Source organism: Pseudophryne corroboree, chromosome 4 (assembly GCF_028390025.1).
Source record: "Pseudophryne corroboree isolate aPseCor3 chromosome 4, aPseCor3.hap2, whole genome shotgun sequence".
NCBI classification, from domain to species: Eukaryota; Metazoa; Chordata; class Amphibia; order Anura; family Myobatrachidae; genus Pseudophryne; species Pseudophryne corroboree.
This window is the reverse complement of record NC_086447.1, coordinates 398,441,505-398,467,142: the sequence shown is the minus strand read 5'-3', so window position 1 is coordinate 398,467,142 and position 25,638 is coordinate 398,441,505. Positions and strand designations below refer to the sequence as shown.

Genomic DNA, 25,638 nt, shown 5'->3' with positions numbered 1-25,638 from the left:
CTTCAGGCCCGGTTCCAAGAATACAAAAGCCGATGCCCTGTCACGTTGTTTTCTTCCGGTTCACAATAACCACCCGGCTACTACCCCCATAGTCCCATCGTCTGTCATCCGGGCTGGCCTCACGCAGGATTTATTTACACAGCTAGTCCAGCTTCAGCAGCAGGCTCCCAAAGTCACTCCTGCAGATCGTCTCTTCGTCCCTGAATTTCTGAGAGGCACTGTTCTAGCTGAGTTTCATGATAATAAGGTTTCTGGTCATCCGGGTATCACTAAGACCTTGGAGTTAATCTCTCACTCAGTGTGGTGGCCTAATCTTTCTAAAGATGTAAGGGAATTTGTCCGTTCCTGTCAGGTTTGTGCTCAGTACAAGGTATCTCGATCATTGCCGGTCGGGCAACTCATGCCTTTAGCCGTTCCTCTCAGGCCATGGTCACATATATCCATGGATTTCGTGGTGGACCTTCCTCTTTCAGCTGGATTTCGAGTCATTTGGGTGGTAGTAGACCGTTTTAGTAAGATGGCCCACTTCATTGCTCTCCCCCGATTACCCTCTGCTCAAGGGTTGGCAGTTTTATTTCTCTGCCATGTGTTCAGGCTCCATGGTTTACCCAGGGATATTGTCTCTGATCGGGGACCGCAATTCATCGCCCGTTTCTGGAAACGTTTTTGTGCCTCATTAAATATGAAACTCTCTTTAACATCTGGGTACCATCCACAGTCTAACGGACAAACTGAACGTGTTAATCAGTCGTTAAAACAGTATTTACGGCTATATTCGGCCAAACTTCAGAATGATTGGTCTGAATTTCTTCCTTTGGCCGAGTTTGCCTATAATAACTCTTGTCATTCTTCCACCAAGGAGTCCCCATTCTTTTCGGTCTTGGGCTTTCATCCTAGAGCCAATTCTTTTTACCCTCATTTTCCAGTCTCCTCGTTGACCTTAACTTCCCGTCTCAGAATGATTTGGAAAAAGGTGCACCTTGCCCTTAAGAAGGCTGCCTTCCGAGAAAAAAACATTTCTGATAGGTTCCGACGCCCATGCACTTATAAGGTGGGCGATAAGGTGTGGTTGTCAACCCGCAACATCAAGCTCCGACAACCCTCGGCTAGATTGGGACCCAAATTTATTGGACCGTTCCTTATCGTTAAGAACGTCAACCCAGTTGCTTTTCGGCTACGCTTGCCTAAATCACTCAAAATTGGCAATACTTTTCACTGTTCCCTTCTGAAGCAGTATTTTTCTTCCAGGAGATTCCCTCGGAAGACTTCCCAGGGTAGACCTCCGGTGGATGTTCAGGGGCAACAAGAGTTCTTGGTGGAGAAGGTTTTAGATTCCAAAGTTTCTCGGGCCGGCTTTATTTTTTGGTTCACTGGAAAGGCTATAGCCCGGAAGAAAGGTCTTGGGTCCTGGATAACGATTTACATGCCCCTAAACTTAAGAGATAATTCTTTCAGGAATTTCCTCAGAAACCCGGCTTTAGGGGTTCTTTAACCCCTCCTCAAGGGGGGGGTACTGTTAGGTGCCGCGGTCCGCGGCGCCGCTCGGTCTGCTTCCGAGCGACGCTCACGGCCGCCGCACCTCCCTCCCTGCCCGCCCGGCGCCTAGCAACGCCAGGACGCCGTGCGTACTGTAGCCGCCGGGTCCCTGGCAACGCTAGGATGCCGGGCGTCCTCAGCCGCTGGGTCCATAGCAACGGGGACGCCATTGGCGGACCGCGTTCCTCGTTGCCAGATAGGATTGATTAGTTGCTCGTGCAGCAGGGCAGCTGCACGGCAACTAGTAATTAGGGTCTGGGGGCTGGTCTTGCTGGCCCTCCTGTCATTGGCCAGCAGGGTCTTTTTATGGGAGCCAGCACACTGCAGCCTCGCCGGTGATAGCTTCCTGTATGCTGTTCCTGCCTTGCAACGTCTGTTCCTGGTCAGCTGTATCTGGTCGATCCTGCTCCCTGTGCTCCTGAGTTCTGGAGTTCTGAAGCCGGTCCTGGGAATCCTTCCTGTCCAAGAGGACCTGTTGCGGTCATCTGGGGGTTCTCGCTTGTTGGGGTTCTCTCCCGGTTTCGTGAGTAGCGGCTCCTGCCGCGTGTTGTGGCCTAGGCCGCTTAGTCCCTGTTTTACTTTTGTATTGGTGGTTTTTGCGGAGGTTTCCGCTTTTCACTGTCCTCCCCGGAACTCGGCGGTGCCGTGTGGGGGAGTGGACAGTGGTATCTTTTGTTGTTCTTTTCCATTGGCGGCGTGCCGCACATATATTTAGTTTTAGGGTAGTTAGTAGCCCCTAGCTTCTGTTTGCTTTAGTTAGAGGTCCCCTTGTTATTACCCTGTCTCGGTTCATGCCTTGTCGCACTCTAAGACCTGGGGGCATCGGAGTTGGGCAGACCTAATCCGCCCTTCAAACGCGGCTGCCGTGGGCCCAAGAAACCATAGTCACTCAGGCGTGAACTGACCACACGGGTAAAACAACGGAGGTAGGGTGCTAGGGGCTATTCCTGTACCATCCCTTATTTCAGCATCACGTCCTGGTGCTCTGGACTCTCTACACAACATCTCTCTAGTTCTGAGCATCAGAAACGTAACAGTTTTGGAGCTTTGGTATAATCCCCATGGTCCTTACGGAGTCCCCAGCATCCTCTAGGACGTAAGAGAAAATAAGATTTTAAACCTACCAGTAAATCTTTTTCTCGTAGTCCGTAGAGGATGCTGGGCGTCCGTCCCAGTGTGGACTACATTCTGCAAGACTTGTATATAATTATTGCTTACATAAGGGTTATGTTACAGTGTTGATCAGTCTCGGGCTGATGCTGTTTTGTTTCATACTGTTGACTGGTTCGTATATCCAGGTTATACGGTGTGGATGGTGTGGGCTGGTATGAATCTTGCCCTTAGATTAACAAAAATCCTTTCCTCGTACTGTCCGTCTCCTCTCGGCACAGTTTCTCTAACTGAGGTCTGGAGGAGGGGCATAGAGGGAGGAGCCAGTGCACACCCATACCTAAAGTTCTTTCTTAAAGTGCCCATGTCTCCTGCGGAGCCCGTCTATTCCCCATGGTCCTTACGGAGTCCCCAGCATCCTCTACGGACTAGGAGAAAAAGATTGACCGGTAGGTTTAAAATCTTATTTTCTCCTGTATTCTCTACCTGTCTCAGGGGTATATTTACTAAGGTGCTGTGTTGTTGTTGTTTTTTTTTTTTAGAAGTGCAGATGTTGCCCATAGCAACCAATCAGATTCTAGCTATTATCTTCTTGAAGCAGTTAGATACTGTAAATGTTAAGTAGAATCTGATTGGTTGAAATGGGTCACATCTCCACTTCTAAAAACCCGCACTTTAGTACATATACTCCTCAGTGTGTGAAAACAAATGACCCAGAAAATGTAAATGTAGATGACGTCATCTCCAAGTGCTGGCCAGAAGGCACTGCACCTGGGTGCAGGGTAAACTGCGCCGTCCCGGAATATTCCTGGGTCGCTCCGCACTGGAAAACGGGTCCTGTCTCGGGTCTGACCTGTTTTTGGAACCGTGTTCCAAATCCTGGGTCATAACCGCGACTTTAGTGGAAAAGGCATATAAGTAATCCTTCTATGATTTCTTTGTTTATCCCTTTCTATGTAAGTGAGGAAGCAGAAGGACTTGCAAAGAGGTTAAAACTGCGATTTTACAGAACATCTGTAAAGGAAGATCTGAATGTTACTGAAGGTGAGTTTTATTATAATTATATTCTTTACAAAACGTAAACATATTCCACGGTTGTGTACAAAGAAGGCAAAGTTCTTTTCAATTCTGCAGTAGCTTCAGGGGATGAGCCAACACGAGGAACCCTCCTTATGCTGGGGATGTCACACACTTTGTTCCTTTTACAACAGTTAACCTCTTGTCGCTTGCATAATTCTGGGTTGACAACTCTCTAAACTGCAGATACTGTATATCATTTTGTCCTCGAGAACCTAATTGTATGTCAGGATTAAACATTCTGTTATATAATATAACGTAAGGCTGCGCCTCACCGCTGTTATGTGCGCTTATGGCCACTAGAGGCTGCCACACAGACCAAATGACTCCTTCGTGTGCTGCATGCTGTCCTGGTTGTGTTTATTTTCCCTTCATGGAAAGGACCCGGATGTGACATCAAGGGAGAGCGCAAGTTCTCTTCTGCCCTTATATCATTTTAATGTTTTCTCTAATCTCTGTTTGTTGTGGGGTATTTTGTTTTGTTTATGCTGCATTGTACCCTCATGGACTCGCTCCACTCACCACATTTTCAAGTAGTTTGTGACGTAGACCCAGCGCATTATGGGAAAGAACCTCTCCATGAAGAGAATCTAGACACTACCGTCATGCTGTCATAGGTGAAAGTGATAATGCAGGCAGATGTTACAACCTGCTGCTAATTAAAAATACTGATCTGACTGTTTCACACTTCATAGGTGGGGAAGGTTAATCAGTCCAGCAGAAATGGGTGAGACCCTGTGTGGGTGACTAGGCGGTGCTGGGGCTGCAGATGATGCGGGTGAGGAAGCAGATAACTGGCTCAGCACCTTTATATATACCGCACGCCGGCAGAGGGGTGGGGTCCTGTGCTCACCCCTGTGAATTTCTATTATTTTAAATAAACATTTACAATGCCAGCGTTAATATATACTGCGGACGCAAGGCGCATCTTATTACCATATACGCTAATAGTGCGCTGAACGTCACAGCACTATGTCCCTTAAACAAAAGCAAGTAGTCACACACATGGTATTACTGAGGTCCAACACTCAGATATATATGTATTTGATATTAAAAGTTATGCATACAAAATAACATACGTATCATTCAGTATAACATGTTTAAGCCTGGGTAAGTGGTACAGAATTATAGTTACAAAAGAATCAGTTACAGCCAGTATACATTACCCTATCCCATAGGACAGTCCTTTCTATATAGACTCAGCATATCTTCCCCACAGCAACTAAATCTCTAAGTCCTAGAAACTACTTATATCAAACAGTGGGAGTTAACAGGTTGTTGGTTTCGGTCTCCTTCCACTGGCCCAGGAGAGGGAGGTTTCTCATTCATTGTGTGTTATTGGTCAGTTCATATGTAAGCAATGTCCATTTTAAAGATGCAGATACAGTGGTTAACCACTGGGCTTCTGCCCACATGCTTCCTTTGTTCTCGTAGAATGTGACTTTATATTCATACATTTGTTCATAACTAATCGTTGCAATGTGCTACAATTTACCCATAGCTATCAAATTAATCCACACATTATCCTGACCATTTTGACACTAAGCATGTTATAATTAACTTGTTCCATCCCAATAATACATATATATCTGGTTTTACACTCTATTATATAAATACAGTATTATACAAGTCTGGTGTTGGACATGTTTTGTCTGTGTAATTTATGTGTTCTATGAAATGTGTCTGTGTGCGTCTTTATGACGTTTCTCAATGATTGTGTCTTTTACCGTATATACACCCACCACGCTGCAACACGCACGCCGTGTGACTCTATGCATGATGTACGGTAAAGAAGCATGGTGCATCCATATACGTCAATTGCGTCCTTGCGCTACCACCGAGAAGTGCCAATCTGTGTGTAGTTTGTATTGTCTTCTTTTTCCGACTTTGACACCCCTCCCACACCATGCACAGGCAATGCCCAGCTGCTGGTGGCTACTAGTATCCTCTACCACCAGACTGGCTGGGAGCTGTGCTAGGACTGGTAAGCTTACTCGTGCCAGTACTGGTGTATATAGTGCAGCATCATTATAGCCTACCCATTACAGATATACAGCATCTATTTATATAAAAGGCTAACGCCACGCACACACACACATAAGAGTAGCGAGCCTTCCTATAATCCGGCCCTGATGTCCATCATTTTGACAGGCTTTTAACTAGTATCCCATAATTCCTATCTGCTGTAACCTTCTTTTCTCTTACGTCCTAGAGGATGCTGGGGACTCCGTAAAGACCATGGGGATAGACGGGCTCCGCAGGAGACATGGGCACTTTAAGAAAGAACTTTAGGTATGGGTGTGCACTGGCTCCTCCCTCTATGCCCATCCTCCAGACCTCAGTTTATTACTGTGCCCAGAGGAGACTGGGTGCATTACAGGGAGCTCTCCTGAGTTTCCTGAAAAGAAAGTATATTTGTTAGGTTTTTTATTTTCAGGGAGCCTGCTGGCAACAGACTCCCTGCATCGAGGGACTGAGGAGAGAGAAACAGACCTACTTTAATGTTAGGCTCTGTTTCTTAGGCTACTGGACACCATTAGCTCCAGAGGAATCGGTACGCAGGTCTCACCCTCGCCGTCCGTCCCAGAGCCGCGCCGCCGTCCTCCTCGCAGAGCCGGAAGATAGAAGCCGGGTGAGTATGAGAAGGAAGAAGACTTCAGAGGCGGCAGAAGACTTCAGATCTTCATAGAGGTAACGCACAGCGGTAATGCTGTGCGCCATTGCTCCCACACAGCTCACACACGGCAGTCACTGTAAGGGTGGAAGGCGCAGGGGGGGCGCCCTGGGCAGCAATATAAACCTCATTTTCTGGCAAAAGTACATATATACAGCTAGGCACTGTATATAAAAGAGCCCTCGCCAGTTTTTTCAATATTTGAGCGGGACCGAAGCCCGCCGCTGAGGGGGAGGAGCTTGTTCGTCAGCACTCACCGGCGCCATTTTCTCCACAGCACAGCGCTGAGAGGAAGCTCCCAGGACTCTCCCCTGCTTATCCACGGTGAAAGAGGGTTTTAAAGAAGGGGGGGGGCACATAATTTGGCGCAAAATACAGATTACAGCGCTTTCTGGGTAAACATATTGTGTGTTTTTTCCTGGGTCATTGGCGCTGGGTGTGTGCTGGCATATTCTCTCTCTCTGTCTCTCCAAAGGGCCTTGTGGGGGAACTGTCTTCAGATAAGAGGATTCCCTATGTGTGTTGTGTGTCGGTACGCGTGTGTCGGCATGTCTGAGATAGAAGGCTCTCCTAGGGAGGAGGTGGAGCAAATGAGTGTGGTGTCTCCGTCGACAACGCCGACACCTGACTGGATGGAAAGCTGAAGCTAGGGAACAGGAAGGGAGTCAACCCCTGCCTGTCCCTATGTCACACGGACCTTCGGGGTCTCAAAAGCGCCCACTATCCCAAATAGTAGACACTGATACCGACACGGATTCTGACTCCAGTGTCGACTACGATGATGCAAAATTACAGCCAAAATTGGCTAAAAGTATTCGATATATGATTATTGCAATAAAGGATGTACTGCATATCACTGATGACCCCTCTGTCGCTGACACGAGGGTACACAATGTTTAAGAGAAAGAAAGCTGAGGTAACCTTTCCCCCCTCTCATGAGCTGAACGAGTTGTGTGAAAAAGCGTGGGAATCTCCAGACAAGAAACTGCAGATTCCCAAAAGGATTCTTATGGCGTATCCTTTCCCGGCAAAGGACAGGATACGGTGGGAATCCTCCCCTAGGGTGGACAAAGCGTTGACACGCTTATCCAAAAAGGTAGCGCTGCCATCCCAAGATACGGCTACCCTTAGGGATCCTGCTGATCGCAAGCAGGAGGGTACCTTGAAGTCCATTTACACACATTCTGGTACCTTACTCAGACCGGCGATAGCGTCGGCTTGGGTTTGTAGCGCTGTAGCAGCGTGGACAGATACCTTATCGATGGGAATTGATACCCTGGATAAGGATACCATTTTATTGACCCTAGGACATATTAAAGATGCTGTCTTATACATGAGAGATGCTCAAAGAGACATTGGTCTACTGGGTTCTAGAGTCAACGCTATGTCGATTTCTGCTAGGCGAGTCTTATGGACCCGACAGTGGACAGGTGATGCCGACTCAAAGAGGCATATGGAGGTTTTACCTTACAAGGGTGAGGAACTGTTTGGGGACGGTCTCTCGGACCTGGTCTCCACAGCTACGGCAGGTAAATCAATTTTTTTGCCTTATATTCCCTCACAGCCTAAGAAAGCGCCACATTATCAAATGCAGTCCTTTCGGTCACAGAGAAACAAGAGAGTGCGAGGTGCGTCCTTTCTTGCCAGAGGTAAGGGCAGAGGGAAAAGGCTGTAAAACACAGCTAGTTCCCAGGAACAGAAGTCCTCCCCGGCCTCTACTAAATCCACCGCATGACGCTGGGGCTCCGCTAAGGGAGTCCGCCCCAGTGGGGGCACGTCTTCGACTTTTCAGCCACATCTGGGTTCACTCACAGGTGGATCCCTGGGCAATAGAAATTGTTTCTCAGGGTTACAAGCTGGAATTCGAAGAGGTGCCTCCTCGCCGGTTTTTCAAATCGGCCTTACCGGCTTCTCCCCCAGAAAGGGAGATAGTGTTAAATGCAATTCACAAATTGTATCTTCAACAGGTGGTGGTAAAAGTTCCCCTACTTCAACAAGGAAGGGGATATTACTCAACCCTGTTTGTAGTCCCGAAACTGGACGGTTCGGTCAGACCCATTTTAAATTTAAAATCCCTGAACCTATACTTGAAAAGGTTCAAGTTCAAGATGGAATCGCTCAGAGCGGTCATCGCCAGCCTGGAAGGGGGGGGATTTTATGGTATCCCTGGACATAAAGGATGCATACCTTCATGTTCCCATATATCCACCTCATCAGGCGTACCTGATTTGCGGTACAGGATTGTCATTACCAATTTCAGACGTTGCCGTATGGGCTTTCCACGGCCCCGAGAATTTTCACCGAGGTAATGGCGGAAATGATGGTGCTCCTGCGCAAGCAAGGTGTCACAATTATCCCGTACTTGGACGATCTCCTCATAAAAGCGAGATCACGAGAGCAGTTGCTGAACAGCAGGTCACTTTCACTGAAGGTGTTACAGCAACACGGCTGGATTCTCAATATCCCGAAGTCGCAGTTGGTTCCTACGACTCGTCTGACCTTCTTAGGCATGATTCTGGATACTGACCAGAAAAGGGTTTATCTTCCGATAGAAAATGCCCAGGAACTCATGACTCTGGTCAGGAACCTATTGAAGCCAAAACAAGTGTCAGTGCATCACTGCACTCGGGTCCTGGGGAAGATGGTGGCATCTTACGAGGCCATTTCCTTCGGCAGGTTCCATGCGAGGTCTTTCCAATGGGACATACTGGACAAGTGGTCCGGGTCACATCTACAGATTCATCAGTTGATCGTTCTGTTCCCCAGGGCTAGGGTATCTCCTGTGGTGGCTACAGAGTGCTCACCTTCTACAGGGTCGCAGGTTCGGCATTCAGGACTGGATTCTGGTAACCACGGACGCGAGCCTCCGAGGTTGGGGAGCAGTCACACAGGGAAGAAACTTCCAAGGTCTTTGGTCAAGTCAAGAGACTTGTCTTCACATCAACGTCCTGGAGCTGAGGGCCATATACAACGCCCTTCGTCAAGCGGAGACCTTGCTTCGCGACCTACCGGTTCTGATCCAGTCAGACAACATCACCGCAGTGGCTCATGTAAAACTCCAAGGTGGCACAAGGAGCAGAGTGGCAATGGCGGAAGCCATCAGGATTCTTCGCTGGACGGAAAATCATGTAAGCGCACTGTCAGCAGTGTTCATTCCGGGAGTGGACAACTGGGAAGCAGACTTCCTCAGCAGACACGACCTGCATCCAGGAGAGTGGGGACTTCATCAGGAAGTCTTCACACAGATTGCAAGTCAGTGGGGACTGCCACAGATAGACATGATGGCGTCCCGCCTCAACAAAAAGCTACAGAGGTATTGCACCAGGTCAAGAGGCCCTCAGGCAGTGGCTGTGGATGCCCTAGTGACACCGGGGGTTTTCCAGTCGGTCTATGTGTTTCCTCCTCTTCCTCTCATCCCAAAGGTGTTGAGAATAATAAGAAAAAGAGGAGTGCAGACAATTCTCATTGTTCTGGATTGGCCGTGAGAAAAGGGCATTCCGGATGAGGTCATTCCTACTCTGATAAAGGCTAGGAAGGACGTGACAGCAAAACATTATCACCATATATGGCGAAAGTATGTTTCTTGGTGTGAGGCCAGGAATGCTCCTACGGAAGAATTCCATCTGGGCCGTTTCCTTCACTTCCTACAAACTGGAGTGAATTTGGGCCTAAAATTAGGCTCCATTAAGGTTCAGTTTTTGGCCTTATCCATTTTCTTTCAGAAGGAATTAGCTTCTCTCCCAGAAGTACAGACTTTTGTGAAGGGAGTGCTGCATATTCAGCCTCCTTTTGTACCTCCGGTGGCGCCTTGGGACCTAAACGTGGTGTTGAGTCGCACTGGTTTGAACCACTTAAAACAGTGGAGTTAAAATATCTCACTTGGAAGGTGGTCATGTTGTTAGCCTTGGCTTCGGCTAGGCGAATGTCGGAATTGGCGGCTTTGTCTCATAAAAGGCCCTATCTGGTTTTCCATATGGATAAGGTGCATACACACGGAGCGATATAACTGAGCGATTTTGACTATATAGTCAAAATCGCTCAGAAAGTTAGTGCATATCTCTCCATGTGTACACAGCCAGCGATAGCGATGCGCGTCCCCGCCAGGTCGCTATCGCTGCTAAAAATAGAATGTGCAGGCAAGTCAATTTTGGCTAGGTCGCTGGAAAAGAAAAAGCATCCCCTTGCTTGAATGAGCCCATAGCCAAAATCGCTGGAAAAGTTAGTCAAAATCTCCTACTGCCAGTTCAAGGGAAATCGCTCAGTCAAAATCTCTCCTTGTGTATGCACCTATAGAGCGGAATTGCGGACCCGTCCTCAATTTTTGCCTAAGGTGGTGTCATCTTTTCATATGAACCAACCTATTGTGGTGCCTGTGGCTACGCGAGACTTGGAGGATTCCGAGTCCCTTGATGTGGTCAGGGCATTGAAAATTTACGTGGCCAGAACGGCTAGGGTCAGAAAAACAGAAGCACTGTTTGTCCTGTATGCAGCCAACAAGGTTGGTGCTCCTGCTTCAAAACAGACTATTGCTCGCTGGATCTGTAACACGATTCAGCAGGCTTATTCTACGGCTGGATTGCCGTTACCAAAATCGGTTAAGGCCCATTCCACTTGGAAGGTGGGCTCTTCTTAGGCGGCTGCCCGAGGTGTCTCGGGATTACAACTGTGTCGAGCTGCTACTTGGTCGGGGTCAAACACCTTTGCAAAGTTCTATAAGTTTGATACCCTGGCTGAGGAGGACCTCATGTTTGCTCAATCGGTGCTGCAGAGTCATCCGCACTCTCCCGCCCGTTTGGGAGTTTTGGTATAATCCCCATGGTCCTTACGGAGTCCCCAGCATCCTCTAGGACGTAAGAGAAAATAAGATTTTAAACCTACCGGTAAATCTTTTTCTCGTAGTCCGTAGAGGATGCTGGGCGCCCGTCCCAAGTGCAGACTAGTTCTGCAAGACTTGTATATAGTTATTGCTTACATAAGGGTTATGTTACAGTGTTGATCAGTCTCGGGCTGATGCTGTTTTGTTTTATACTGTTGACTGGTTCGTATATCCAGGTTATACGGTGTGGATGGTGTGGGCTGGTATGAATCTTGCCCTTAGATTAACAAAAATCCTTTCCTCGTACTGTCAGTCTCCTCTGGGCACAGTTTCTCGAACTGAGGTCTGGAGGAGGGGCATAGAGGGAGGAGCCAGTGCACACCCATACCTAAAGTTCTTTCTTAAAGTGCCCATGTCTCCTGCGGAGCCCGTCTATCCCCATGGTCCTTACGGAGCCCCCAGCATCCTCTACGGACTACGAGAAAAAGATTTACCGGTAGGTTTAAAATCTTATTTTTTTTATGGTGAGCCTGTACCAAACACAAGTGTTATTTATTGTATGTGCAAATTGTACCCTTGTTTTCTGGTAATTGTACTTTTCATATATGATAAGAAGTACATTGTGATTATAACATTACAGCACTTGTCACATTGATAATTTCCTGTAATATGATCCTGTAATATTATGATTATATACTGGATCATATGATCCAATTTACTGCTGTACATTGTGAACTATGTAAGTGTCTATTACACTTTAAAGGAAATACTAGCACAGTACAATTATATTTGATACTGGGGACAATTCCGCTTGTTCCATACATGCACTAATGTATGCCAGTCACCAAGGATTTCCTAGTGACTCTAGGACATGCTGCTAAGCTTCGCTGCTGAACTTATTGCACATCTTTTCCATATGATATTTGTTATACATTTTATACTTGCCTGTAATTACCTGTGCTTTTGGATTGGTAATTTCCAATTTTTAACTATTTTTGTAATTTTTTTGTGGTTGCCAATTATAATAGCATTGAGACATTGGACCTAATTCAGACTTGATCGCTGCTGTGCGTTTTTTGCACGGCATATGCCAGACAACCGATGGACTTCTCAGCCCAGCGATCGCCTCTGCCTGATTGATCAGCAGAGGCGGTCGGTAGGCCGCCTTTTGGGGGCGCGGGCCCCGGCGGCTGCATGACGTCACACGCCGACGCTGCAACCCGGACAGCGATGGGTAGCTCCGTGGGGAGCTACTCGTCAAGTACAAAAGCATTGCCGCTGTGCAATGCTTTTGTACTTGTGTGTGTGTGTGTGTGTGGGGGGGGGGGGGGGGGCAGACATGCGGGGCTTACTAGCCCTGTGCTGGGCGTCCCCCCGTATGTCTGAGTAACTGATGCTAGCCGTGCAGAATTTTGCACGGCTACGATGAGGTCTGAATTAGGCCCATAGTACTTTAATGTGTGGTTAATATCATCTCTCCCCTATGTCTACCTCTCTGTACTCATTTTGGGTAATCAATGTTTGGAGATTGTACAACTCTTTGACTGAACTTTTAATGCCTACTTAATAAAAGATACATTTTAGACATAGGGGTCTATTCAGTTCAAGTCTGAATTCCCGACTTGTCGGATAAACGTCAGTTTCCAACAATTTAAGGTCGAATCCAGATTCGACCTATTCAATTAAACTGATGTTTAGACGACAAATCAGAAATTCCGACTTGTCAGAAAACACGTTAGTCGGCATATTAGCCGCAGATCCACGTGTTTTGTCGGATTCGCGGCCAAACCCGACAGGTTTTAGCCCCGTTTCCAACCATGTCAATCAGACTTTAAAAAAAAGTTGGATTGGCATTGTCGGGAATGGCCAAAACCTGTCGGATTTGGCCGCAAATTGAATACCGAAATTTCGGATCCTTTCCGTCGGAAAGGATCTGACATCAATTGAATAGACCCCGTAAGCTGAGTGCCCCAGCAAGAATAAAAGAAGACTAGTCAGATGTGTAGGCTAGGAAAGAATTGTTCAGATGTTAGTGTAATAACACTGGTGTGACTGTGTTTATGTGGTGATTGTATCCATTACAAGGTAATGAGAGATCACTTTTATTCAAATGATAATTGATGGATGTGCAATAAAATTTGTAATGATATGTGATATCGTCGCTCCTCATATAGCTGTTAAAAAACCGAATATTCTTTTTCAGTTTTTAAATATTTGGCTGACAAATACCTACAAAGGCTAAAACAGCAGACTGCCGAAGATACAGAAGTTGTACATACTAGTGGCAATAAAATTGGTAAGTATGTGACTACATTGAGGGAAATGTCAGTAATAGGGCATGTCCCATGGTGTTATGCTGCCTGAATCCTGAAGTTATTTTTTTTAATGGAAGTATAATAAGAAATGTTATTTATGTGATACAGTATTTTAAGCCTGCTATTTTCAAAGGTCAGTAATTCCATATATGAAGTCATAATATAGAAGTTCAAATATAATAGACCTTCGTCAGCATTTCTGTAAAAATAAAAATAAATCTTGGCGCTTACTACAGAGAAAGAAACTGAGGGCCTAATTCAGTATGGCTCGCTATTCAGAGAAATTGCAGTTGTCTGCGAGTAGAAAGGCGCCGCCCCGTGCAAAATTGTAAATGCATCGTAGTTCACTATTCTCAATTCCCGGAACATGGCAGAATCTTTGCCGTCTGAGCAAATGTGAGTAGGTCTGAGGCTGCCACTAATCTGAGATAAAGACAGCCTGGAAGTGGTCTGCGCTATTTTCAGACGCCCTCCCCAAAAATGCATGGGCACGCCCACGTTTTTTCTGACACACCCAGAAAACGGCAGGTTTCCGCCTAGAAAAGCTGGCTTCCTGTCAATCGAACAGTGGCTACATTGCGTTTGTGATGTGTACACCATTTCTGTTACTATTACCCCTCGCGCATGCGCAATGTGAACACTACGCATGTGCAGTTGTTCGATAATCGCTCAGTTTGCGATTTCTCTGAATAGCGATCCAAGCTGAATTAGGCCCTAAGGTATGCACATTATTATCTCAATGTGACATCAGAGAGAGAAGCAATAAAGGAAAAACCAGACGATTTTGTGGCCTACATAAATAAATAGAAAACTGTGGATTATTGCTTGGTGGTGTACTGTCACATGGACAAACGCATAGTGCTGCAGGCATAGATCTCAGGACCAGCTGTTTCTCCCATGGGCAGCTTTATGTGGCTTGCTCACGGGTTAGTAGCCCCAAGCATCTTTTTGTGTTAATCCCTGAAGGAAAAACTGCAAATATTGTTTACAAAGGCATTTTGTAATCAATGTGTACAATATAAAATATACATCACAATATTAGATGGCACTATTGTCTTTGTAAAATTCGTTCCGCTGAGAGAAAAGAGGCGTCCACGCGAGCGAAGCCGCGGGCAAACACTAGTTCAAAATATATAAGTGAACCTGTCATCTGCATTAAGTGAACGCATTAATTTTATGGCAGGGTCAGTGACTTGTTGATTAGGGATCAGTGACATGAATGAGAATACAGTCTATACAGTTTATTGGGGATCAGTGACTTTATTGAGAATACAGTGTATAGTTTATTCAAGAACTGGTGACATGATGAGAATACAGCCTATAGTTTACTAGAGATCAGTGACATGACAGGTTATAGTTTATTGGGGATCAGTAACCTGAATGAGAATTCATCTTATAGTTTTTTAGGTACTGTATCAGCGACTTTATTGAGAATACAGTCTATAGTTTACTAGAGATCAGTGACATGACAGGTTATAGTTTATTGGAGATCAGTGACCTGAATGAGAATTCATCTTATAGTTTTTTAGGTACTGTATCAGCGACTTTATTGAGAATACAGTCTATAGTTTAGTTTATTCAAGAACCAAATGATATGAATGAGAATACATTGGAGACCGGTGACATGAATGAGAATACAGGCAATAGTTTATTGGGTACCAGTGACATGAAGAAGAATACAGTCTATATAGTTTATTAGCCATCAGTGACTTTATTGAGAATACAGCCAGTTTATTCAAGAACTGGTAACATTAATGAGAATATAATCTATAGTTTATTAAGAAATGGTGACATGAATAATAGTCTATGGCAGATATTCAATTTGCCCGCAACGATTGCGCGTGTAAAGTGTCGCGGCTGGGGGCTATCTAATTAGCCCCGATAAGCTGGCGCATGCCGCGGTTTATCGGGGATTTTGATTCACCTTCCTCCGGCAGGCGAAGCAAGATACCCGATAACAGCCCTGTTTTCATCCGAAAATGGGGCTATTCACCCCAAAACACACAGGTTTCAGTGAACCAGTGTATTTACGGGTGTAACTGCACTCATTACCGACTGAGCTAATTAAATAGCCCGAATGCAGCACCCGCAGAAACATTGGGGTTTTTTACTCCCGATGTCTTTTCGGAGGCAAATTGAATATCCCCCTATAGCTTATTAGGGATCAATGACCTGAATTAGAATATAGGCTATAGCTGAGTAGGGATCAGTGATATTTATTTATTAACAGTTTCTTATATAGCGCAGCAAATTCCGTTGCGCTTTACAACTGAACACAATTAGAAGACAAAACTGGGTAAAAAAACAAAACAGTCATAGAGGTAGGAGGGCCCTGCTCGCAAGCTTATGATATGAAAGAGAATATAGGTTGTAGATTTTTAGGGACTAGTAACATTAATGAAAATTAAGCCCATTAATTCACTAATAAAATAGCCAAAGATCTTGGTGAATTATCACTCTGCTTTTTAATTTACTGCTTGAAACCACAAAGCAGTTTTGGGGTACATAAGTTTTGTTGACATTTTTGCTGTTGACAGTCAAAATATCAACAGCGTAATGCCAACAGGACAATGCGGATACAATACTAATGTTACTTAAATCATTTTAAATGTGTCTGCATTATAAATCTAAATATGGTGGTGTTGCGAGCTGACGGCTCGTCCTAGCGTCCCAGTCATTGCTGGGCAACCGGTACGCTGAAGAGCTTCCATCAGGCAGCTTCATGCTGTTGCTTAGCGACGAGGACGCTGGGCTGGAGGGAGTGTGGATGTGCAGCGCTCAGCTGCACAGGGTTATTAATTAAAGGAGGTCTGGCTGCATGAAGTTTTTGATTGGTTGGTGCGGTTTTATATTCTTAGTCTGCCTGTCATTCTTTGCTGGTCATAGTGTCTGGTCGCAGCGGGAGCCCTTGTCTTTTGGTTCTAGCTCTAGCCTGTGGATATCTTTGGTTACCTTTTATTATCGTCCTCTGCAGAGTTCCTATGTCCAGCCCAGCGTCAATTTCATTATCTGTTCCGTTGTTTATTTGTTATTTCTGTTTATTCTACTCTTCGTCTATTTACTAATGAGTTACGTGTTCCTTCTGTGTTCTATTACTCCTGCATATCTTCAGTACCCCCACTACCAGTAGCTCCACCTGTTGGTTGAGACCTTTCAGTGTTTTCATGCTCTCAATTTTCTCATTTTCACTCTAGTCCATATTATACCAGCCTCGTCCTTGTCTGGGACACACCTGTCTTTATACTAAGCTCTCCAGATTTTTACTGTCACTGTAGTGCCATTCTCTTTCTCTTGTCTTATATTGTTTTTGTGCTATTCCTCTATTTCTCTAACGTCCTAAGTGGATGCTGGGGACTCCGTAAGGACCATGGGGATTAGCGGCTCCGCAGGAGACTGGGCACAACTATAAAGAAAGCTTTTAGACTACTGGTGTGCACTGGCTCCTCCCACTAAGACCCTCCTCCAGACTTCAGTTAGATTCTTGTGCCCGGCTGAGCTGGATGCACACTAGGGGCTCTCCTGAGCACCTAGAAAGAAAGTATATTTAGGGTTTTTATTTTCAGTGAGATCTGCTGGCAACAGACTCACTGCAGCGAGGGACTAAGGGGAGAAGAAGCGAACCTACCTAACAGGTGGTAGTTTGGGCTTCTTAGGCTACTGGACACCATTAGCTCCAGAGGGATCGACCGCAGGACCCGACCTTGGTGTTCGTTCCCGGAGCCGCGCCGCCGTCCCTCTTACAGAGCCAGAAGCAACGAAGAGGTCCGGAAAATCGGCGGCAGAAGACTTCGGTCTTCACCAAGGTAGCGCACAGCACTGCATCTGTGCGCCATTGCTCCTCATGTACACCTCACACTTCGGTCACTGATGGGTGCAGGGCGCTGGGGGGGGGGGCGCCCTGAGGGCAATAAATAACACCTTGGTTGGCAAATATACATCATATATAGTCCTAGAGGCTATATAGATGTAAAATTACCCCTGCCAGTATTACAGAAAAAGCGGGAGAAAGTCCGCCGAAAAGGGGGCGGGGCTTCTCCCTCAGCACACTGGCGCCATTTTTCCCTCACAGTTCCGCTGGAAGGAAGCTCCCTGGCTCTCCCTGCAGTCTGAATACTACAGAAGGGTAAAAAAGAGAGGGGGGGCACTAAATTTAAACGCAGTATAGATATTATATATAATATATATAAAAAAGCAGCTATAGGGAAAACACTCATTGATAGTGGGATCCCAGTGTTATATAGCGCTCTGGTGTGTGCTGGCATACTCTCTCTCTGTCTCCCCAAAGGGCTTTGTGGGGTCCTGTCCTCTGTCAGAGCATTCCCTGTGTGTTTGCGGTGTGTCGGTACGGCTGTGTCGACATGTTTGATGAGGAGGCTTATGTGGAGGCGGAGCAGATGCCTGTAAATGTGATGTCACCCCCTGCGGGGTCGACACCTGAGTGGATGGTGCTGTGGAAGGAATTACGTGATAGTGTCGACTCCTTACATCAAAGGTTTGACGACATACCAAATGTGGGACAGCCGGCTTCTCAGCCTGTGTCTGCCCAGGCGTCTCAAAAACCATCAGGGGCTCTAAAACGCCCGCTACCTCAGATGGTTGACACAGATGTCGACACGGATACTGACTCCAGTGTCGACGACGGTGAGACTAATGTAACTTCCAGTAGGGCCACACGTTACATGATTGAGGCAATGAAAAATGTGTTGCACATTTCTGATGTTACCCCCGGTACCACAAAAAAGGGTATAATGTTTGGAGAGAAAAAACTACCAGTAGCTTTTCCTCCATCTGAAGAGTTAAATGAAGTGTGTGAAGAAGCGTGGGCTTCCCCTGATAAAAAGCTGGTAATTTCTAAGAGGTTACTAATGGCGTACCCTTTCCCGCCAGAGGATAGGTCACGCTGGGAAAAAGCGCTCACACGCTTGTCAAAGAAGGTGGCACTACCGTTTCCGGATACGGCCGCCCTGAAGGAATCTGCTGATAGAAAGCAGGAGGCTATCCTGAAATCTATATATACGCACACAGGTGTTATATTGAGACCGGCTATAGCTTCAGCCTGGATGTGCAGTGCTGCTGCTGCTGCGTGGTCAGATTCCCTGTCAGAAAATATAGATACCCTAGACAGGGACACTATTTTGCTAAACATAGAGCATATAAAAGACGCACTTTTATACATGAGGGATGCACAGAGGGATATTTGCCGGCTGGCATCCAAAATTAGTGCAATGTCCATTTCTGCCAGGAGAGGGTTATGGACTCGGCAGTGGACCGGTGATGCAGATTCCAAACGACACATGGAAGTTCTGCCTTATAAGGGTGAGGAATTGTTCGGGGATGGTCTCTCGGACCTCGTTTCCACAGCAACAGCTGGGAAGTCTACATTTTTACCCCATGTTCCCTCACAACCAAAGAAAGCACCGTATTATCAGGTACAGTCCTTTCGGCCCAATAGGGGCAAGCGGGTTAAAGGCGCGTCCTTTCTGCCCAGAGGCAGAGGTAGAGGGAAAAAACTGCAGCATACAGCCAGTTCCCAGGAGCAAAAGTCCTCCCCCGCTTCCTCTAAGTCCACAGCATGACGCTGGGGCTCCACAGGCGGAGCCAGGTACGGTGGGGGCCCGTCTCAAAAATTTCAGCAATCAGTGGGCTCGCTCACGGGTGGATCCCTGGATCCTTCAAGTAGTATCTCAGGGGTACAAACTGGAATTCGAGACGTCTCCCCCCCGCCGTTTCCTCAAATCTGCCTTACCAACCACTCCCTCAGGCAGGGAGGCAGTGTTACAGGCAATTCAAAAGCTGTATTCACAACAAGTGATAGTAAAGGTGCCCCTACTTCAACAAGGAAGGAAGGGGTTACTATTCCACAATGTTTGTGGTACCGAAACCAGACGGTTCGGTGAGACCCATTTTAAATTTGAAATCCTTGAACACATATATAAAAAAATTCAAGTTCAAGATGGAATCGCTCAGGGCGGTTATTGCAAGCCTGGACGAGGGGGATTACATGGTATCGCTGGACATCAAGGATGCTTACCTACATGTCCCCATTTACCATCCTCACCAGGAGTACCTCAGGTTTGTAGTACAAGATTGTCATTACTAATTCCAGACGTTGCCGTTCGGTCTATCCACGGCTCCGAGGGTCTTTACCAAGGTAATGGCGGAAAGGATGATACTCCTTCGAAGGAAGGGAGTTTTAATTATCCCGTACTTGGACGATCTCCTGATAAAGGCGAGGTCCAGAGAGCAGTTGTTGGTAGGGGTAGCACTATCTCGGGAAGTGCTACAACAGCACGGCTGGATTCTAAACATTCCAAAGTCACAGCTGGTCCCTACGACACGCCTGCTGTTCCTAGGGATGGTTCTGGACACAGAACAGAGAAAAGTGTTTCTCCCGGAGGAAAAGGCCAAGGAGCTGTCATCTCTAGTCAGAGGCCTCCTAAAACCAAAACAGGTGTCGGTGCATCACTGCACGCGGATCCTGGGAAAAATGGTAGCTTCCTACGAAGCGATTCCATTCGGCAGGTTTCATGCAAGAACCTTTCAGTGGGACCTGTTGGACAAGTGGTCCGGATCGCATCTTCAGATGCATCGTCTGATAACCCTGTCTCCGAGGACAAGGGTGTCTCTGCTGTGGTGGCTGCAGAGTGCTCATCTTCAAGAGGGCCGCAGATTCGGCATACAGGACTGGGTCCTGGTGACCACGGATGCCAGCCTTCGAGGCTGGGGAGCAGTCACACAGGGAAGAAACTTCCAAGGACTATGGTCAAGTCAGGAGACTTCCCTACACATAAATATTCTGGAACTGAGGGCCATTTACAATGCCCTAAGTCAGGCAAGACCCCTGCTTCAAAACCAGCCGGTACTGATCCAGTCAGACAACATCACGGCGGTCGCCCATGTAAATCGACAGGGCGGCACGAGAAGCAGGACGACTATGGCAGAAGCCACAAGGATTCTCCGATGGGCGGAAAATCACGTGTTAGCACTGTCAGCAGTGTTCATTCCGGGAGTGGACAACTGGGAAGCAGACTTCCTCAGCAGGCACGACCTCCACCCGGGAGAGTGGGGACTTCATCCAGAAGTCTTTCAAATGATTGTAAACCAGTGGGAAAAACCACAGGTGGACATGATGGCGTCCCGCCTAAACAAAAAGCTAGAAGATTGCGCCAGGTCGAGAGACCCGCAGGCGATAGCTGTGGACGCTCTGGTAACACCGTGGGTGCACCGATCGGTTTATGTGTTCCCTCCTCTTCCTCTCATACCAAAGGTACTGAGGATAATAAGGAGAAGAGGAGTAAGAACTATACTCATTGTTCCGGATTGGCCAAGAAGAGCGTGGTATCCGGAACTTCAAGAAATGATGTCAGAGGACCCATGGCCTCTACCGCTCAGACAAGACCTGCTGCAGCAGGGGCCCTGTCTGTTCCAAGACTTACCGCGGCTGCGTTTGATGGCATGGCGGTTGAACACCGGATCCTGAAGGAAAAGGCCATTCCGGAGGAAGTCATTCCTACGCTGATTAAAGCTAGGAAAGAAGTAACCGCAAACCATTATCACCGCATATGGCGAAAATATGTTGCGTGGTGTGAGGCCAGGAAGGCTCCAACGGAAGAATTTCAGCTGGGCCGGTTCCTGCACTTCCTACAGTCAGGGGTGACTATGGGCCTTAAATTGGGTTCCATTAAGGTCCAGATTTCGGCTCTATCGATTTTCTTCCAGAGAGAATTGGCTTCACTACCTGAAGTTCAGACTTTTGTTAAGGGAGTGCTGCATATTCAGCCCCCTTTTGTGCCTCCAGTGGCACCTTGGGATCTCAACGTGGTGTTGGATTTCCTAAAGTCACATTGCTTTGAGCCACTGAAAACCGTGGATTTGAAATATCTCACGTGGAAAGTGGTCATGTTGTTGGCCTTGGCTTCGGCCAGGCGTGTTTCAGAATTGGCGGCTTTGTCATGTAAAAGCCCTTTTCTGATTTTCCATATGGATAGGGCAGAATTGAGGACTCGTCCCCAGTTTCTCCCCAAAGTGGTTTCAGCTTTTCATCTGAACCAACCTATCGTGGTGCCTGCGGCTACAAATGACTTGGAGGCTTCCAAGTTGTTGGATGTAGTCAGGGCCCTAAAAATTTATGTTTCCAGGACAGCTGGAGTCAGGAAGACTGACTCGCTCTTTATCCTGTATGCGCCCAACAAGTTGGGTGCACCTGCTTCTAAGCAGACTATTGCTCGCTGGATCTGTAGTACGATTCAGCTTGCACATTCTGCGGCTGGACTGCTGCATCCTAAATCAGTGAAAGCCCATTCCACGAGGAAAGTGGGCTCTTCTTGGGCGGCTGCCCGAGGGGTCTCGGCTCTTCAACTTTGCCGAGCTGCAACTTGGTCAGGGGCAAACACGTTTGCAAAATTCTACAAATTTGATACCCTGGCTGAGGAGGACCTTGAGTTCTCTCATTCGGTGCTGCAGAGTCATCCGCACTCTCCCGCCCGTTTGGGAGCTTTGGTATAATCCCCATGGTCCTTACGGAGTCCCCAGCATCCACTTAGGACGTTAGAGAAAATAAGAATTTACTCACCGGTAATTCTATTTCTCATAGTCCGTAGTGGATGCTGGGCGCCCATCCCAAGTGCAGATTGTCTGCAATACTTGTATATAGTTATTGCTTAACTAAAGGGTTATTGTTGAGCTATCTGTTGAGAGGCTCAGTTGTTATCATGCTGTTAACTGGGTATTGTATCACGAGTTATACGGTGTGATTTGTGTGGCTGGTATGAGTCTTACCCGGGATTCAAAATCCTTCCTAATTGTGTCAGCTCTTCCGGGCACAGTATCCTAACTGAAGTCTGGAGGAGGGTCTTAGTGGGAGGAGCCAGTGCACACCAGTAGTCTAAAAGCTTTCTTTATAGTTGTGCCCAGTCTCCTGCGGAGCCGCTAATCCCCATGGTCCTTACGGAGTCCCCAGCATCCACTACGGACTATGAGAAATAGAATTACCGGTGAGTAAATTCTTATTTTTTGGGGGTCTTCCTTCCTATCGGCATTATAATAATAATAATAATAATAATAATAATAATTTTATTTATATAGCGCTCTTTCTCCAATAGGACTCAATGCGCTTAACAGATACATAGAATAATATAGTACAGAAAATAATGAAGTACATTTTCATAAAATACAGAAGCATGAAGATACTAAAAGGGACATTATGGAAATGCTTGAGTAAACAGAAAAGTCTTGAGTCTACTTTTGAAGGATTCTATAGTTGGGGCCTCTCGCACTGTGCGGGGAAGTGAGTTCCATAGAGTCGGAGCCGCATGACTAAAAGCTCGACCCCCAGATGAATTACGGTAGATTCTAGGTACTGCTAAAAGTCCTTCATCTACAGATCGCAGTAATCGAGTGGGGCAGTATGGGGTCAGAAGCTGTTTCAGGTACCTTGGGCCTCGGTCATGTAATGCTTTGAAACTCAGTAAGCCAATCTTGAAGATGATTCGCTATCGTACAGGCAGCCAGTGAAGGGAGTAGAGGATGGGTGTTATGTGGCTAGAACGGGGCTGGTTGGTTAATAGCCTGGCAGCTGTGTCTTGCACCAGCTGTAAGCGCTGCAATTCTTTTGCTGGTAGAGATGATACAAATGCATGTATGACTTTTGGCATATCGTCTGAGGGAATTAAGTGCTTGATTCTGGCTATGTTCCTCAGGTGAAAGAATGAGTATTTGATTGTGGCTGATATCTGATGTTTAAGTGTCAAGCCACCATCCAGGATAACGCCAAGATTCCGCACACGATCACTGGTCTGTAATTCTGAATCCCCGAGTGTAAGTCCAGTTGGTTGGCTATGCTGCAGTCTTGTCCTTTGATGTTGCGGTCGTATCATAAGGACCTCTGTTTTATCCGGGTTCAGTCGCAGCCAACTGGCGCTCATCCACTCCTGTAGTTCAGCTAGACAGCCATTTAGGGTTGCTATTGGGTTATCAGTGCCCGGAGCAAAGGACAAGTACAGTTGTGTATCATCTGCATAGCAGTGGTAGACCAGGCAATGGCGCCTGATTATTTCGCCCAATGGGAGCATGTATACTGCAAAAAGCATGGGGGATAGTATAGAACCTTGTGGGACACCACATGGCAATGGCACTGGTGCTGATGAGTATAATCCAGATGATACTCTCTGTTACCTGCCTGTGAGAAATGATTTGAACCAGCTTAGGACTGTGCCATCCAGACCACAGAAATGTGTCAGTCGCTCAATCAGAAGCCCATGGTCCACGGTATCAAATGCTGCCGAGAGATCCAGAAGGATTAATATTGAACAGTCACCTCTGTCTTTTGCCATCAGAAGATCATTTAACACGCACACCAGGGCTGTTTCAGTGCTATGTCTTCTCCTGAATCCTGATTGAAATGGATCATAAATATCATGGGTTGTCAGGCGGGTTTCCAGTTGATTTGCAACGACTTTCTCAATAACCTTTCCTAGGAAAGGAAGGTTTGATACCGGTCTGTAGTTGGTCATGCAGTCGGGATCTAAATTAGTTTTTTTAAGAAGCGGTCTAACAATTGCTTCCTTTAGGGGTCCAGGAAAAATGCCTGTCTGCAAAGAGCATTGAACAATTTTTGTAAAGACAGGACCAATTATATCCATACAACCTATTAGAAGCTTGGTTGAGGCTGGGTCCAGATCACAGGTGGTGGGACGCAAAATCCGAGCAATTTCAGCAGTGTCCTTTACATCCACTGGATCAAAGCTGGTCCATGAAGGCAGGTAGCTTATATTGGCAGGCTTTGTAGTTTGGCACTCCTTTGATGGCACAGTGGAGATTCCAGCCCAGATGGTGGATATTTTATCTGCAAAGAAGTTTGCAAACTCGTTGCATCTTGCCTGGGAGAGGGTCTCATCAGTCTGCAGGCATGCTGGCTTGCAAAGCATCTCCACTGTGCGGAAAAGTTGAGCTGGCCTATTGTTTGCTGCTGTGATCTCATTTGACAGGAACTGTGCTTTCTTACGAGTGATTGTCGATTGATATTCTTCATTATGCTTTATTAGTTTTATTTTGTCATCCACTAGGTTAGTCTTCCTCCATCGTCTTTCCAGTCTACGCCCCCTTTTCTTGAGCTCACTAACACTGTTGTCGAACCATGGAGCTTGACGTTGTGGTTTACGAGGTCTTAAACGCACAGGGGCGATAATATCAATTGCAGCCATAACATCCCTATTATTATAACGGACTAGGGAACAGGGATCTTCACAGGCACCCAGTATAGCAGAGAGATCCAGATTTGCTGCAAGAGCCTGGGGAGTCATACCCCTCCTTGGACGATACCTGGTCAACTCCACGGGCAGAGATCTTAATTGAGGGGTTGCAACTGAGAACCAGAGGGAGTAGTGGTCTGACCAGATGACTGGGTTTATATTTAGGTCAGTGACTTCTAATCCAATCTGAAAGACAAGGTCCAGAGTGTGACCACTTTTATGTGTGGCAGAGGGAATGACCTGTGTGAAGCCCAGACCATTCATTGTGCACAGGAGGTCTTGGCCAAGGCGTGAGAGCTCATCATCCACCCATGCATTGAAATCCCCGAGGATGAGCCATCTTTGATATTCCAGAACCAGGCCAGCAACAGTGTCTGCAATTTCTTGTAGAAATATCTTTCCATCTCCAGGTGGCCGGTAAATGAGAAGTACTCTGAAACCTAATCCTGTCGAACTCCGGGCAGCAATGCACTCAAATGAGCGAGTAGTTTCAATAGGGTGGACCCTAAGTTTAAGTTCTTTTTTGAAGCAGATAGCCACCCCGCCACCCCTGCGGTCCAGTCTTGGGTTGTGGATGACAGAGTAGTTTGTTGGTACTGCAGCCTCCAATATAGGTGCTGCATTTTCATCTAGCCAGGTCTCTGTAATACAGGCTAGATCTGCAGATTCAATAAGGTCAGCAATTGTTGCAGTCTTGTTTCTTATAGATCTGGCATTACAAAGGACTGACCTGATTGGGCATACCAGAGGGCCTTCAGTTTTCTTTATGTTAGGTGCAGGAGCTCTGGGTATGGGGGTCACAAAGTGAGAGTTGACAGTTCTGTCCTTCCAAACACAGGGCCGTCTTTTGGGTATCACTTC

At 46.7% G+C, this 25,638-nt stretch overlaps 1 protein-coding gene across 3 annotated transcripts in view; it reads left to right on the top strand.

The window, feature by feature from the left end:
• RAB23 (RAB23, member RAS oncogene family) overlaps positions 1-25,638 on the top strand; it is a 95,215-nt gene that overhangs the window by 39,104 nt on the left and 30,473 nt on the right. For all 3 annotated transcript variants that reach the window (XM_063916738.1, XM_063916737.1, XM_063916736.1), the window contains exons 5-6: positions 3,608-3,690; positions 13,417-13,509. In XM_063916738.1, the coding sequence (XP_063772808.1) occupies positions 3,608-3,690; positions 13,417-13,509 (176 nt within the window). The remainder of the gene's footprint in view (positions 1-3,607; positions 3,691-13,416; positions 13,510-25,638) is intronic.